Genomic DNA, 13,352 nt, shown 5'->3' with positions numbered 1-13,352 from the left:
TCTGTGGTCCCCCAGGGAAAATCATGAGGCGGGTGCTTCGGAAGATTGCTCAGAATGACCACGACCTGGGGGACACCTCTACTGTGGCTGACCCAACTGTCATCTGCCAGCTCTTCAACCACCGCTGCCTGACCATCCAGTAAACGAGACCTGCCCTTTACCCAGGCTTCTCCCTGCTTGGCTTTCCAAAGTGTTGCCCACCTTCCCCTTGCCCCCACCCAGGAGTGCTGAGGGCCAGTGCTGACCCACACCACCTCCCTTGACCAGCTGTCTGGGACCGAGGACCAGCTTTGCCCTTGGGTGGAGGCAACTTCCTGTGGCTCCTAGATAGAGGAGACGCGGCCCAGCTTAGCCTCAGATTGCTGTGCCCCTAGACTGCAAGAGCCCTTGGAGCCCAGAACAGGGACCTGAAGGTCATGTCCCTTACCCAAGTTAAGTATGCAGAGGGCAAGTGAGGGTCTAGACTGAAGCAGGGAGGCAGCTCTGTAATCCTATATCAGCTCTCTCAGGAAGCACCAGTACTTACCCTGGGTATGCATTTGCCCTTTGAAACACCTGTCTGTGTGTCCCAAAAAAATTGATTATTATTTTTTTAAATATTTTGCTGCTTCTGTTCTAGATCTGAATTCTCTTTTGTGCCAGATGGCAGTGTTTGTCTACCCATTTGCTTCAGGGGATGTGCAGACAGGCTGTTTCCAGACGGTTTTCAGATTACCTGCTTCTTTGCTGGAATAAATGTGTTTTGTTCCTAGGACCAGAAGAACTTGTCTTCCTTGTCCTCTGTTCCCACCCTTCCATGAACAGTCCTGCCCATAAGAGATACTCTCAGACGAAACTCTTCTTTTCTTGTCCCAGTCATGCCCAGGCTCTGATTGTAGGAATAAAGTCTATGACCTTAAAAAGGTGGTAACTTGTTTTCTTAGGTATCTTACAGACTGTATACTTACTAGCTGCTCTGAATTGTGTGGTGGATGGGAAGGGGAGTGGTTTTCCTCAGGAATATTCCCAATATCCTCCTTCCAGAACTTTTGGTTTGGGCATCTGCAGGCAGGGGGTTTCACTCATAGGCCCTTTGGCAAGCTCCTGAACTAAGCAGGAAAGCAAATGAAGCCAGTTCATGCCTGTGATGTCCCATCACAGCTGCATTATTTTCTATGATCCTGTGGGAGCATTAGTGAGTGACTAAGGATTGGAACTTCAGGGTTCTCTCCTATGGTCTGGGGCTAGGGACACTCTGATGTTAGCCAGATCATTTCTCCTGCTCTAATCCTCTCTAAGTGTGCTGATCCCACCAAATGTGTAGACCAAGGAATCACAGAATCAGCAATGTAGTTTTATTTAAGGCAGCAGTGGGGAAAGGCTATGCCCCTTCACTGCCCTCCTCCTACCTCTCAGTCCTATTCTAGATCAAACACTGGGACCTGCTGGAAAGGCTGGCGAGGGGTTGAGAGGAGGGTGGCAGGGTTATGGACCCTTAGCTCAAATCAGCTTCCTTTCAACTATACCCACACTCACAGGATTTAGGAGCCTCTAGATCTCACCTAAGGGAAACACAGCTTTTCTGGTCCTCAGATGGGAAAGCTGGGGGAAGGTACTCAGCATTCACCCTTCTGTGAACTGAAGAGACCAGCCCTCCCAAGGTGCAGGGAGAGAAGCCCCTCAGAGGGGCTAGGAGAGGAATGACAAGTACAAGGGATAGAAGGTCTCTTGAGTGAAGTCAAGTCTGGGCAGGCCTGGCTGTGCCCTCACACAGGGAATGGGTTGTCCAGGACTGCCACTCCTGCTGCCACACCACCATCTGCATGCTCGATGGCTTTGGTTCGAAGCAGATGTCCCACGTACTTGTTCATCACAAGTGTCTTTCCCTGTCTATAGAAATGGGGGCAGGAGACACACAACTCCATTACTAAGACAGCCCACACACCCAAAACCTTCCCTGGTCCCATGTGAGCAGTGTATGAGTGACTGACTACATCCAAGGAAGTGCTAGGATTTTAGAATCAGATTTGGATTTGCGTACTCGCTGGGAAATTACTAGCTCTGAGCCTTTGAGCAAGTCACTCAGCCCTTCTAAATATCAATTTCCTCAATTTAAAATAGAGTTAAAACCTCTCACTTTGCAAGATGGTCACAAGGATTAAATAAAGCAGGAAAAGCACTTAGCATGATCCCAGGCTCACATTTCATGTTCTGTAGCTGTAAGTTTCCTTCTCTACCTCTCTCTTAAGATGGCTGTGGTGGTAGGTTTGGGCGGGAAGTGGCGGGCAGAGCTGCTATAAGTGGTTAGAGGGAAAGATTACATAGAGAGAAAGCTATGGTCAAGAGCATGGTAGGATCTGCCATTCCTACCTTGCTTGATCTTGAAGGACAAATTTTGCAGGAAGTGGTTTAAGGGACCAGGAACTATTCCTTACAAATTCCCAAGCAGTCTTCTCTTCCTGATTCTTTAGTGCTCAAATCCAAACGCAGGGGCCACTCAGCCTTTCAAAGGCACTGATTATCCTCTAGCTGGCCCCACCTACCTTTCCCCAGAATCCCTGGTGGCCTGGAAACTGGACCCAAATTCTCTTCTTCCCTGGGGTCTCCTTCTAGTCCAAGGCTACTTTCTCATCTATCTTGATACTACTTATAATTTCCTTTATAGTTACAAAACACTTCTCATCTGGGCTCCATTTGATAGCCCTGTGATGTGGGATGGTCTTGGGTGCCTGGCTTCATTTATTAATTAAGGAAACAGGTAACATGGCTATGGACTGGCAGAGCTGGGACTGAAGCCCAGGATTCCTATTCCCTGTCCTTTGCTTCCTCCAGGTTTGCTTGGCTGACCCTCTGACAAGGAGGAGACCCTCTTGATTGGCTTACCTGACATAGACCCCAAAGATGCCCAGCTCTGAGATGCACTGGACCATTCGGACAGGGCTGCCAGGCCGCAGCAGGCAATTTCCAAAAGGCTCAGGTTCGATCTTTTCCATGAGGATGTAGGAGGCCCTCTCCTCGCTGTCCTTCAGCCGCTCCAGGACCTGTACCATCTCCTCTCCGTATAGGTTGTTACCTGCAATGGCAGTGGGCAGTCACCCTGGATCCTCTGCCTACCTTCTCCACTCTGCGTCCCCACTTCTGTGGTCAAGGCAGCAGCCTTAGTTCCTGACACCAGCTCAGTGAAGCAGGGCAGGCCTGGTTCCCAAGGAGGGAATGTCACTTTAACAGGCGAGTCCTTACACGAGCAAACACACCTTCCACCACACTATCCTGCCCTAGTTCTCCTCCTACCTGCTTATGGCTTTCCTTAACTCACTGACTCCTGCTCCTCTTAAATATTGGGATTTCCAAGGAATCCATCTGCCACCCTTGTTTTCTCCTCTATGTACATAATTTTTTTTTTTTTTTTGACTATCTCTTCTAAGGCTCCATCTATTATTCTATGACTTGTCAACTCCCAAATCTTTAACTCAAGTTCACTGTTCTAGACATCGCATGGATATCCCATGGGCTCCCAAAACAAGCTCAACATGTCCAAATAGAACTCATTACTTCTGCCTGAACCTGGCCCCTCCTGAATCCTCCTACTGCCAATCAAGTGAAAGGCATTCCTGAGTCATATTTAACTTCTTCTCTCCACTACATGTCACTAGCTCAGACATGTCTCTTCAGTCTGTACTCCACAATGTCATAGCCCTAGCCCAGGCCTCTGCATTTCTCTTCTGGACAATTATACCAGCCTCCTCTGTGGTCTCTGTTACCAAGGTCTCCCCTCATCCAGGACAAGCTCCACTATGGCTGAAACATGGATCCTGTATCAATCATGTGTCCCTTCCCTCCTTAAAACTCTCTAATGGACTCCCAGCACCCTCAGGATGAAATCCAATTTCTTATATATTTTCAATATCCTTTATAATGATGTCTCAAAACATCTTTTCTAGCCCAAGTCTCTGCCTCCTCCCATCTCTCATGCTATACCCCCGCCTTACCAGTTACTCATCAATCCCCAAACATGCACTTCCATGGACCAGTGCCTCTACTTGAGGCTGCTTCTTCTGTATGGAATGCTCTCCTTCCTTCCCCACCTGGTCAATTCGTCCTTATCCTTTAAGACCAAGATCAAAACTCATCTTCTCTGGGTGTGTGAGGCAGCCATGATCCCTGCCCTCAAGGAGTTCAAACCAGGCAGGAAGATATCCAACCTCCTGATTTGCCCTATCCCACTTCCCCACCGTCTAGCCACAGGCATCTCAGACCAAATTTGTCCAAACCCTCCAATTATGTTAGTCAGGTTTCCCTGTGCGCAATAGCACTTGATCACAGGGTCTCCTGGGACACTGTCCAAGATGAGGGCCTGTGTCAGTTCCTCCTGTGTCCCCCAGAGTCTGGGACTCTGTCCATAGCAAGTGCCAATTGGCATTGGTAACAGCCTGCTAGCCCCCTTCCACTGAGCAGTGCTACAAAGGTGAAAGCACTTACCTCCACCCTCTCTCTGGGGCTTTAGCACGAACTGGCTAGGGGCAGCAAGGGCTTCAGCAATGGCCTGGTCCCCTTCTTCACCCTGGCAGGAGGCAACAGAGTAATCACCAGCAGTTCTAGACCAGAGGCAGTCCTGGTTATGCAGAGGAGCATCAGAGGAAGAGCAGGAAAGGGAAGAGTGATAGCCCCTTATGACTAGATGCTACTGTCTGGATGTGACCCCCAACAAGACCCCTAAAGCAGCAAATACAATGAGAACAAGCTTCCTCTGGCAATAGTTCATGGCTCCGCAGCAGAAGGCCTGGAAAGCCCATACAGACACTCCCCAAATCTTGCTGTCCAGCTCAGCTCCTTCCCCTTTCCACCTCCTACCCCGTTTCCCCTTTGCTGATGAGCTCACAATGGATTCCAGCCCCCCTCCCCAGGGCTCTAGGGGTTCTCACACAGCATCACTAACCCAAGTCTAGCCCACTACCACCAGCTCCAGCCTCCCCAACACATTGGGTTCTGGGTCCCTGCCACCTAGGAAGCCTGCGGTAGGATAAAGAGGCTACCCACACACCATGTCCAGTGAGTAGAGGCCAGCAAAGGTGGCACGGAGGCGAGCCACAGTCTCAGGCTGACCAGGGAGCAGCATCTCCAGTATGCCCATTCTGCTCAGCTCCTGCTGCACCTTCTTTGTCCCAGCCAGCTGGGTGGCAATATCTGGGCATTTGACAGCACGTGACCTCTCCAGCAGCAAGCGTGCTTCCCAGTTCTGCAGAAGAAAGAAAACAAAAGAAATTCTACTTATTTTACTTTGGCTGACCTTTGTCGAGCATCTGTCAGGTGCCAGGTATCATGCTTTCTTTTTTCACTTTCATTATCTCCCAGGGTCACCACAACATCTTTGGGAGACAGATGTGGATTCTTCCAATATGTAGGATTCTTGCCTTCTGGGAGCTCACAGTTTAGCACAATGGTGCACGACTATTAAAAGGGAAGTAACAAAAGGCATAAGGGTATAGAAAAATGGATGAAGAGGTTTGAAAGAGGGGGAACACTTGTGTATGAATTTAGCTTCCTAATGTACTCCAAATAAAATCCAAATTCCTCACCACAGACTATAAGAACCTTCGGGATCTGCCTCCTGCCCTCTTTCAACCATGTCAGTTTCTTGACATCCCTCCATCCCATTCTCATAGTCCGATCACACAGGCCAAACACACAAATACCATTTCCACCTCTGCATTTGTTGCTTTCCCTTCTGCATGGAATTCTTTTCCTTTTGGCTTTTCCAGTGGATGGCTGGATCCTTCTCATCCTTAAGTCTCAGCTGAAACTACCCTATTTAATGTGGGCTTCCCCATAATTCTCTATCTTTTCACCCTACTGTTTTATTCAAAGAGTTTCCCTCAACTAGAAAACAAATTTTTTTTCTATTTTTGCTTACTTTCTGATGACTATCTCCCCGACCAAAATGTGAGCTCCGGCCCTTGTTGTCTGTCTTATTTCCTATTGTATCCCCAGTGTCTAAAACACAGTGCTTGGAGCTTTGTAAATGCTCAACAATTATTTGTTATTGTTTAACGAAGTGAAATCTGAGTAGTCAGGTAGACAGGTCAGACTCAATAGGGAGGCGTACTCAGATTAGCAGAATAATAAGAGCAAAGGCCTGTAGGTGCATAATCACAGGCTGTATGTGCTGTGGAATTTGGGGCGTGAGAGGCAGGTGTAAGAAGTTCTGTGGCTTCTAGGAGTTTGGGGCTTCAGAGGCAGGTTAACAGCAGAGGACCATGCCTCCCAGCTCTAGTCCCCATTCTGACAGTGGAGGGATAGCCTGTCCCTAACTCCAGACCACATCAAACTGCCCACAGCAGGATGAAGGCTAAGGCCTGAGGAACAACACCCACCCCCACCCACACTGTCCTCCCTTTGATACAATCAGTCTACCTCCACCCCCTTGCCTGGTCTTCACTAATAATCTCAGCCACCTTTGTTGTTCCAGGCAGAGTTACAGGTGCTCAGAACATCAGAGATAAACCCAAAGAAGCACTCCATTATGTTAGGAACAAGGAAGCAAAATTCATAGATGAGCAGGGGCTTTCCTGAGGTCACCTAGCAAGTCACTAAGCCTTGCAGATTTTATCTTCATATTCTACACCTGGTCTGAGTTTCTCAATTCCCTTAAAATCTCCTCCTCCTTATGCTCAAGTTCCTTTCCCTGTTAGCTCAACCTCTTCTCCCTTTTTAAAGTTTTCTTTGGCCCTTTCCCCTACGCCCTCTCCTGGAGCCTGGATCCGTTTTCCCAATGGACAGTTTTTGTCTTCTCTAGTTGGCAAGTTCCCCCCCACTCCTAACCACTTTCTAGAGGAAAGGACCTTCTACAGAGCTTCCACCTCTACGGAGCTGCTTCCTATACAACCAGGCCTTAGGGAGAATCCTATATTCAAAGAATTAGACATCTGGAAGGAGCTCCCTCAATTTTTTGAGTTCCCCAACTTACAGAAATTGAGCCCAGAAAGGGTCTGGAACCTGCCTATGGTCATACAGAGGCAGAGCCAAAGTCTCCTGATCCCTATCATGCTGCTCATGGTATTTTCTAACTTATTTCTCCTAAGTGAAAGCAGAGCTTCTTAGCTTCTCCATGCTGTGGATTTGGGGCAGGAGGAGAATAATGATATACTGGAAATGCCTCTGGGCTGAGAATCAGAAAGCCTGGGAATCTGTGGGATATTAGATAAGCCTCTGCATCTCTCCAAACCCTAGTTTCTCCATCTGTATGATGGGGATAATTATACACCTCACACAGTGGTTGTAAGGATTAAAGCAAATAATGGATGTGGAATGTAATTTTGAAGCCACATGGTATGATAGCAAGATAAGGTGATATCATTATTGTCATTAACATGAATGGACAGAAAAAAAAATATTCTGACACAAATAAAAGAGAAGTAAGAGTTGGCAGGAAGGAAATGTTCGGTGGTACAGTGGAACTGGTTTGCATTAGCTAGCCAGAGCTTATTGTACCCATCTCCTTCTAACTCTGCCCAGAAATGTTAAGTTGGTTAGCTTGAAATTGGCCACAATGGGAGTATACCACAGAAATCACTAAATGCTACAAATTGGGGCTCTCCCCCTGAGAAACATGACATTTGCCAGCATATCCCTAGAAACAGTATGAAAGGCTGAAGCAACATGGATTCCTGAGGATTCAGATTCTAGAAGACAGTGTGCTTATAGAGAATGAGAGGTAGCAAAAAACTTATGGGAGAATAGGAGGTTCCACCTGTAATTTCCCTGAGGATCACTGAGGCCAGGGCTCAGGGAAAAACCCAGGTTGTTGTGATGCCTGAGCTCGGTCTCTGAGGAACGTGGTGGGTCCTAGGAGGCAGAGAATGGTCTAACAAAATACCAACCTGTGGACTGTACTGACTCGGCATGTAGCCATCCCGGAAGTAAACCACAGCCACTTCCTGGCCGTCCCTAGAACACAGGATGGAGAAATCTGCTGTGTTAAATTATAACTGATATGTTCAGCGATTCAGTGTATTTTAAGGTGGATCAAAATGAGTTTGGTTTCTTTCAAAGTCAGTCTGCATAGTTTGCCTAGACCGGGGTTCATTGGAAGCAATGAAAATAGCTACCCATACCACCACTTCTTCCAGTAAAAACATGAAGATATGCAGTAAGGAATGCTTTAGAATATTCCAGATCTAGAGTCATTCTAGGAAGGCCAGAGGGAAATAAGAAGGCAACTAGAATCAAACCAGATAAATAAATTTTTAAAAAGGGCCAAAAATTACTGAGTATCGGAATCATATTGCCATGCCTAGTGAAACACACTTATATTACTTAAAATAGCTGAAACTAGGTTGAGATTTTCTTTGAAATGGTGGATGTGAGGGTATGGAGATGCAAAGTTATGAGTCTAGTCAAGACACAAACTGCCTTGAGTGGATACCAGAGGCCAAACTAGGGATCTGACAAGATGGCCAGGCTTCCCCGAGGATTATCAAGGAAACCCAACGTTTGGTGGCACAACCAGTTCCTGGCATTAAAGCAGAACCAGATGAGAACAATGCCCACGATTTTCATGTGGTCATTGCTGGCCCCCCGGACTTCCCCTTTGAGGGAGGGACTTTTAAACTTGAACTATCCTTTTAGAAGAACACCTGATGGCAGCCCCTAAAGTATGTTTCATGACCAAAGTTTATCATCCTAATGTAGAGAAGTGGGAAAAATATGTTTAGATATTTTGAAAGATAAGTGTACCCCAGCACTGCAGATCTGCACAGTTCCATTATCAATCCAGGCTTTGTTAAGGGCTCCCAATCTGGATGATCCATTAGCAAATGTATAGCAGAGCAGCAGAAGACCAACAAAACCCAAGTCATGGAGCTAGAACACGGACTAGGCTATACGCCATGAATAATATTTAAAATCGATCTGACCATCAAGTGTGCATCCCTTTTGTTCTGCCAAGGCTTCTTCCTTTTTTGCTTGCATTTAATGGACACAGTTTTAGAAATACTACAGAATAAAAACGCAGACATCTTAAGTCCTTCGGTGAGTAAATGCACATTATCTATGATTAAAAGACAAATCTATGTCTTGTCTTGATTCACTGTTGTAAAACATGAGCAGAGACTAGAAGTACCATCTGGATTGTTGTGAAATGTTTAAAAGCAGTGGCCCTTCTCTGCTTTTATTTATTTCTCCCATCATGGTTTAAGTATAAAGCATTGTGAATGAAGGTAGTTGTCAGGGTGTGAGTCTTTTTCTTTCTCTCTCTCTCTCTTTTTTTTTTTTTTTTTGAGGAGAAGTAACTCTATTTTTTTTTTTAAGATTTTGTTTATTTATTTATTTGACAGACAGAGATCACAAGTAGGCAGAGAGGCAGGCAGAGAGAGAGGAGGAAGCAGGCTCCCTGCTGAGCAGAGAGCCCGATGTGGGGCTCGATCCCAGGACCCCGGGATCATGACCTGAGCTAAAGGCAGAGGCTTTAACCCACTGAGCCACCCAGGTGCCCCAAAGTAACTCTATTTTAATTTTATGGGCTCCTTTCCCCCTTTTTATGGTGATCTAATTGCACTGGTTAGAAGCAGCTAACTAATTCTTCAGAATATGCTCTTTAGCCAAGTTTAACTTTATTTAGACACTGTAGATGGACAAGTTTGACTGTCTGAACCAATATGGGAATATTAAACACACAGCCCTCACTAATAACATTGTAACTTTGCTGTCAAGTGTAGAAACCTTCCTTCAAGAAAAAGCTTCCGGGGGCACCTGGGTGGCTCAGTGGGTTAAAGCCTCTGCCTTCAGCTCAGGTCATGATCCCAGGGTCCTGGGATCGAGCCCCACATCGGGCTCTCTGCTTGGTCAGGAGCCTGCTTCCCTTCCTCTCTCTCTGCCTGTCTCTCTGCCTACTTGTGATCTCTGTCTGTCAAATAAATAAATAAAATTAAAAAAAAAAAAAGAAAAAGCTTCTGACCATTTTGTATGGCGTGTCTGGAAACGTCTGTAAATCTTATGCTATAGTAAAATAAATGTTATTCTAAAAAAAAAAAAAAAAAAGACATAAACTGTCTTTTTTTCCCAGACTGTCTTTTTTAGTATCTTCCCCCTTTGATTTCTTTAATATTGTCTGATATATCTATAAAGTAAATTAATGACTTTGTTATAAAATCATATTTTGAAAATAGTAAGTGGTATTGTGAAATTCATGGAGGTTCTTAATTTTAATCACAAATTAAAAAACAAAACATAAAGTTCCAGGTCTAAATATGTGTGTTGCAAACAATGCTACCCAATTAAGTGGTACTAAAGTCACTTAGTGGAATCCCCCTGGAGAGAAGCACAGGGCCTGGCTTGGAACACAAATCGAGGTCCCTTGAGGTCTTGCCTGGGCTCAGAGAGCAGATCTGAGATCAATCGAAGAATGAAAGAGCTATTCCTCTTCCTCCCTGACTACCCAGCCCAACTGCCCTGGCCTGAATTGACCAGCTATGAAGAGGGGCAAGAAAACTTTTAGGAACCCAGGGGCATATGAAAACCAAGGTTATTTAATTTTTTAAAATATTTTATTTATTTGAGAGAGAGACAGAGGTAGCAAGAGAGAGCACAAGCAAGGTAGGGGGAGGGAGAAGTAGGCTCCCCCCTGGGCAGGGAGCCTGATAAGGGGCTCAATCCTAGGACCCTGGGTTCATGACCTGAGCTGAAGGCAGATGCTTAACCAACTGACCCACCCAGGCACTCGAACCAAGGTTATTTTAAGAAGGCCCTTATCAAGAAAGTCAGTACCTCTCAAATGACCCTTTAGAAGCAGAACATGACCAGCCTTCTCCAAACTTCCCTGAGGTGATGGGGTATTTTACCCCTGAAATTCAGAGGAGGAAAGTTAAGCCATCATATCTCCCAGAAGAAAGGATTACTGGAGGAAATGGTTGACAGGATGAGTTTCCCAAAGCAGCCCTCTATCAGATCCTTGGGGAATGCTCCCTGAACACTTACATAAACAGCCTTCGGTCTTGGTCCAGACACCCCTTTTCAGAGACATCTTCAAACCTTCGACGGATTACATGGATATTCCTGGAAAAGATGGACAAAGGTCAGAAGGAATGGCTGCTCTGTTCCGAACGGATCTTCATGATCCTGGGGTCATATCTGGAGGTCTCCCCTCCTTTACTTACCTGGCTAGTAGCTCATTCTCTATAGCACGCTGGTCAAATATGTTCCTTTCCTTCTCTTGAGCAATCAGTAGCACCAGAGCCCTGGGGAAAGAGTAAACACAGTTGGCAGAAGTGCTACAAAGCTTAACCTCCCTCCATCCAACTGTCTTTCAGGAGTGAGAATGAGAACACAGCTTCCCTGAAAGAGCAGATATTCTCTCAAATTAGGAGGGTCTCAGGTGATACCTGAGGCTGTAACACATTATTTCCTGAAACTAGTAAAGCTGAAGAAATGGGAAACGTCTCTGCTCCTTCTCCATTAGGTAGATGAAATACTGCAATGATGTTAATTTTCTGTGCAAATTAAAATTTAGGTTTAAAATCATCCCCAAGACCCAAGGGGACTTTTTCTAAGAACTTAAAAATAATGATTTTAAAATGTTTCTGAAAGAATAAATAGGTGAAAGTATTGAAGAATATTTTATAGAAGAATAATGCTGGAGGTTGGAGGCTAATGACCATATTACTAGATTATAAAGCATATAATAAAAGAGTGTATGGGTTTTTTTTAATTTTAATAGTTCCAATTTTTTAATTAATTAATTTTTAAAATTTCTTTTCAGTGTACCAGAATTCATTATTTATGTACCACACCCAGTGTTCCACGCAATACATGCCCTCCATAATACCCACCACCAGGCTCACCCAACCTCCCACTCCCCGCCCCTCCAAAACCCTCAGATTGTTTTTCAGAGTCCATAGTCTCTCATGGTTCATCTCCCCCTCCAATTTACCCCAACTCCCTTGTATGATACATTAGACTAGCTCAGTGGAATCCCATAGAACCTTAGAGAGCCAACTATAAAAGCATTATCTCTTGGTGCCTTCCAACATTTCTGTGATGTACATAGGGACACATTTTGTTCCACAGTATTAATGGGATCACTGAGGCTTCCCTGATCTCTTCCTTTCTGCTATCCACATACTTCTTTTTTTTTTTTTACATTAACATATAATGTATTTGTTTCAGGGGGACAGGTGTGTGATTCATCAGTCTTACACAATACACAGCACTCACCATAGCACATACCCTCCCCAATGTCCATCACCCAGCTACCCTTCCCTCCCACCCCTCTCCACTCCAGCAACCCTGAGTTTATCCTCATGCTTCTTTTTTTAAGATTTTATTTATTTGACAGAGAGAGAGAGATCACAAGTAGGCAGAGAGGCAGGCAGAGAGAGAGAGGGAGAAGCAGGCTCCCCACCGAGCAGAGAGCCCCATGCGGGGCTCGATCCAGGACCCCGAGATCATGACCTGAGCTGAAGGCAGAGGCTTTAACCACTGAGCCACCCAGGCGCCCCTATCCTCATACTTCTTAAAGAAGCAGGAGCTCAAGGCCTCAGGGAGAAGCTAATGCCAGAGAAATATTTGGCTATCAGTCAGGCTATTTTTAGTTATCAAAGACAGGTCCAGTCTCTGACCAGATGATCTTGAGGGACAATACTCAGCAGTAATGGAGTACCAAACTCCACTTTGCTGTGTGCCTATGGATATTTGCTGGAAAACTTGGTTGGCTAGATTTTGGCCTAGCAATCTAAGCAATGGATTCCTTCCTCCTGTACTTGGCCTGTGGTCTGTTTGTTTCTGATTTTCTCTACTCTACTGAGCTTCCTGAACTATATTCTGTGTGACTCCTTTCTACTTAGCTGAAATACAGGTCCTGGTATGCCTCCTCTCCTGGCTTGTCTGAAATCTCTTAAGGTCAGACATGACACTGAGCTGAGTCTTGGCTTCGAGCTGGGTATCTGAGAGACAAGCTAGAAATGGTGCTCTCATAAGCCATCCTCTGTTGAGAGAGTCCCAAGGGCCAATGGCCTTGCTTTTCATATTGTAGCCTGATTTGCTCTGCTCATGGGTAGGAAGGTGGCACCTAGCCCAGGCTGGCCCACCTCCAAGAAGAGGCGGAGGAGGGAGGCTGTAGGCTGTAGGTTAAAGTGGAACAGCACTCCCAGATTAAGTCAGCCTGCCCTCTGGCAAATAATCATAGCCAGACTCAGAAAACATATTCTACCTCCTCCTGCCTTCAGTTCTGAACAGTCTTTTGGGAGCAGGGCTAGGAAAGTTGTCAGCTAAGGAAGGTAAAGTGGCAGTAGTGTGCTGGCTGGCAGTGTGGACTCCTGATCATAGCTCCCAGCATTTTATACCAAGAGTCCTTTCTTATCCTCACTCATTCTAACCACAGG

At 45.7% G+C, this 13,352-nt stretch overlaps 2 protein-coding genes and 1 pseudogene across 3 annotated transcripts in view; 2 read left to right on the top strand and 1 right to left on the bottom strand.

Moving 5' to 3' along the window:
• The window catches only part of LOC111141334 (acyl-CoA synthetase short chain family member 2), a 47,114-nt gene extending 46,211 nt beyond the window's left edge, over positions 1-903 (top strand). For both annotated transcript variants that reach the window (XM_022493799.1, XM_022493798.1), the window contains one exon: positions 16-903. In XM_022493799.1, coding sequence (XP_022349507.1) covers positions 16-143 — 128 coding nt within the window. In that variant the 3' untranslated portion in view covers positions 144-903. The remainder of the gene's footprint in view (positions 1-15) is intronic.
• A 419-nt stretch (positions 904-1,322) lies between these two features.
• LOC111141336 (glutathione synthetase) overlaps positions 1,323-13,352 on the bottom strand; it is a 29,806-nt gene continuing 17,776 nt past the window's right edge. Inside the window, exons 7-13 of the mRNA XM_022493800.1 lie at positions 11,130-11,210; positions 10,951-11,028; positions 7,857-7,923; positions 5,021-5,215; positions 4,459-4,540; positions 2,863-3,052; positions 1,323-1,869 (exon numbers count right to left, since the gene is read on the bottom strand). Coding sequence (XP_022349508.1) covers positions 1,746-1,869; positions 2,863-3,052; positions 4,459-4,540; positions 5,021-5,215; positions 7,857-7,923; positions 10,951-11,028; positions 11,130-11,210 — 817 coding nt within the window. The 3' untranslated portion in view covers positions 1,323-1,745. The remainder of the gene's footprint in view (positions 1,870-2,862; positions 3,053-4,458; positions 4,541-5,020; positions 5,216-7,856; positions 7,924-10,950; positions 11,029-11,129; positions 11,211-13,352) is intronic.
• Positions 8,429-8,879, top strand: LOC111141337 (annotated as a pseudogene).

This window comes from Enhydra lutris, unplaced genomic scaffold, assembly GCF_002288905.1.
Source record: "Enhydra lutris kenyoni isolate GAN:26980312 unplaced genomic scaffold, ASM228890v2 scaffoldscaffold6, whole genome shotgun sequence".
Taxonomy (NCBI): Eukaryota; Metazoa; Chordata; class Mammalia; order Carnivora; family Mustelidae; genus Enhydra; species Enhydra lutris.
Note: the sequence above shows the minus strand (reverse complement) of the source record. Positions and strands in the feature narration are given on the sequence as shown.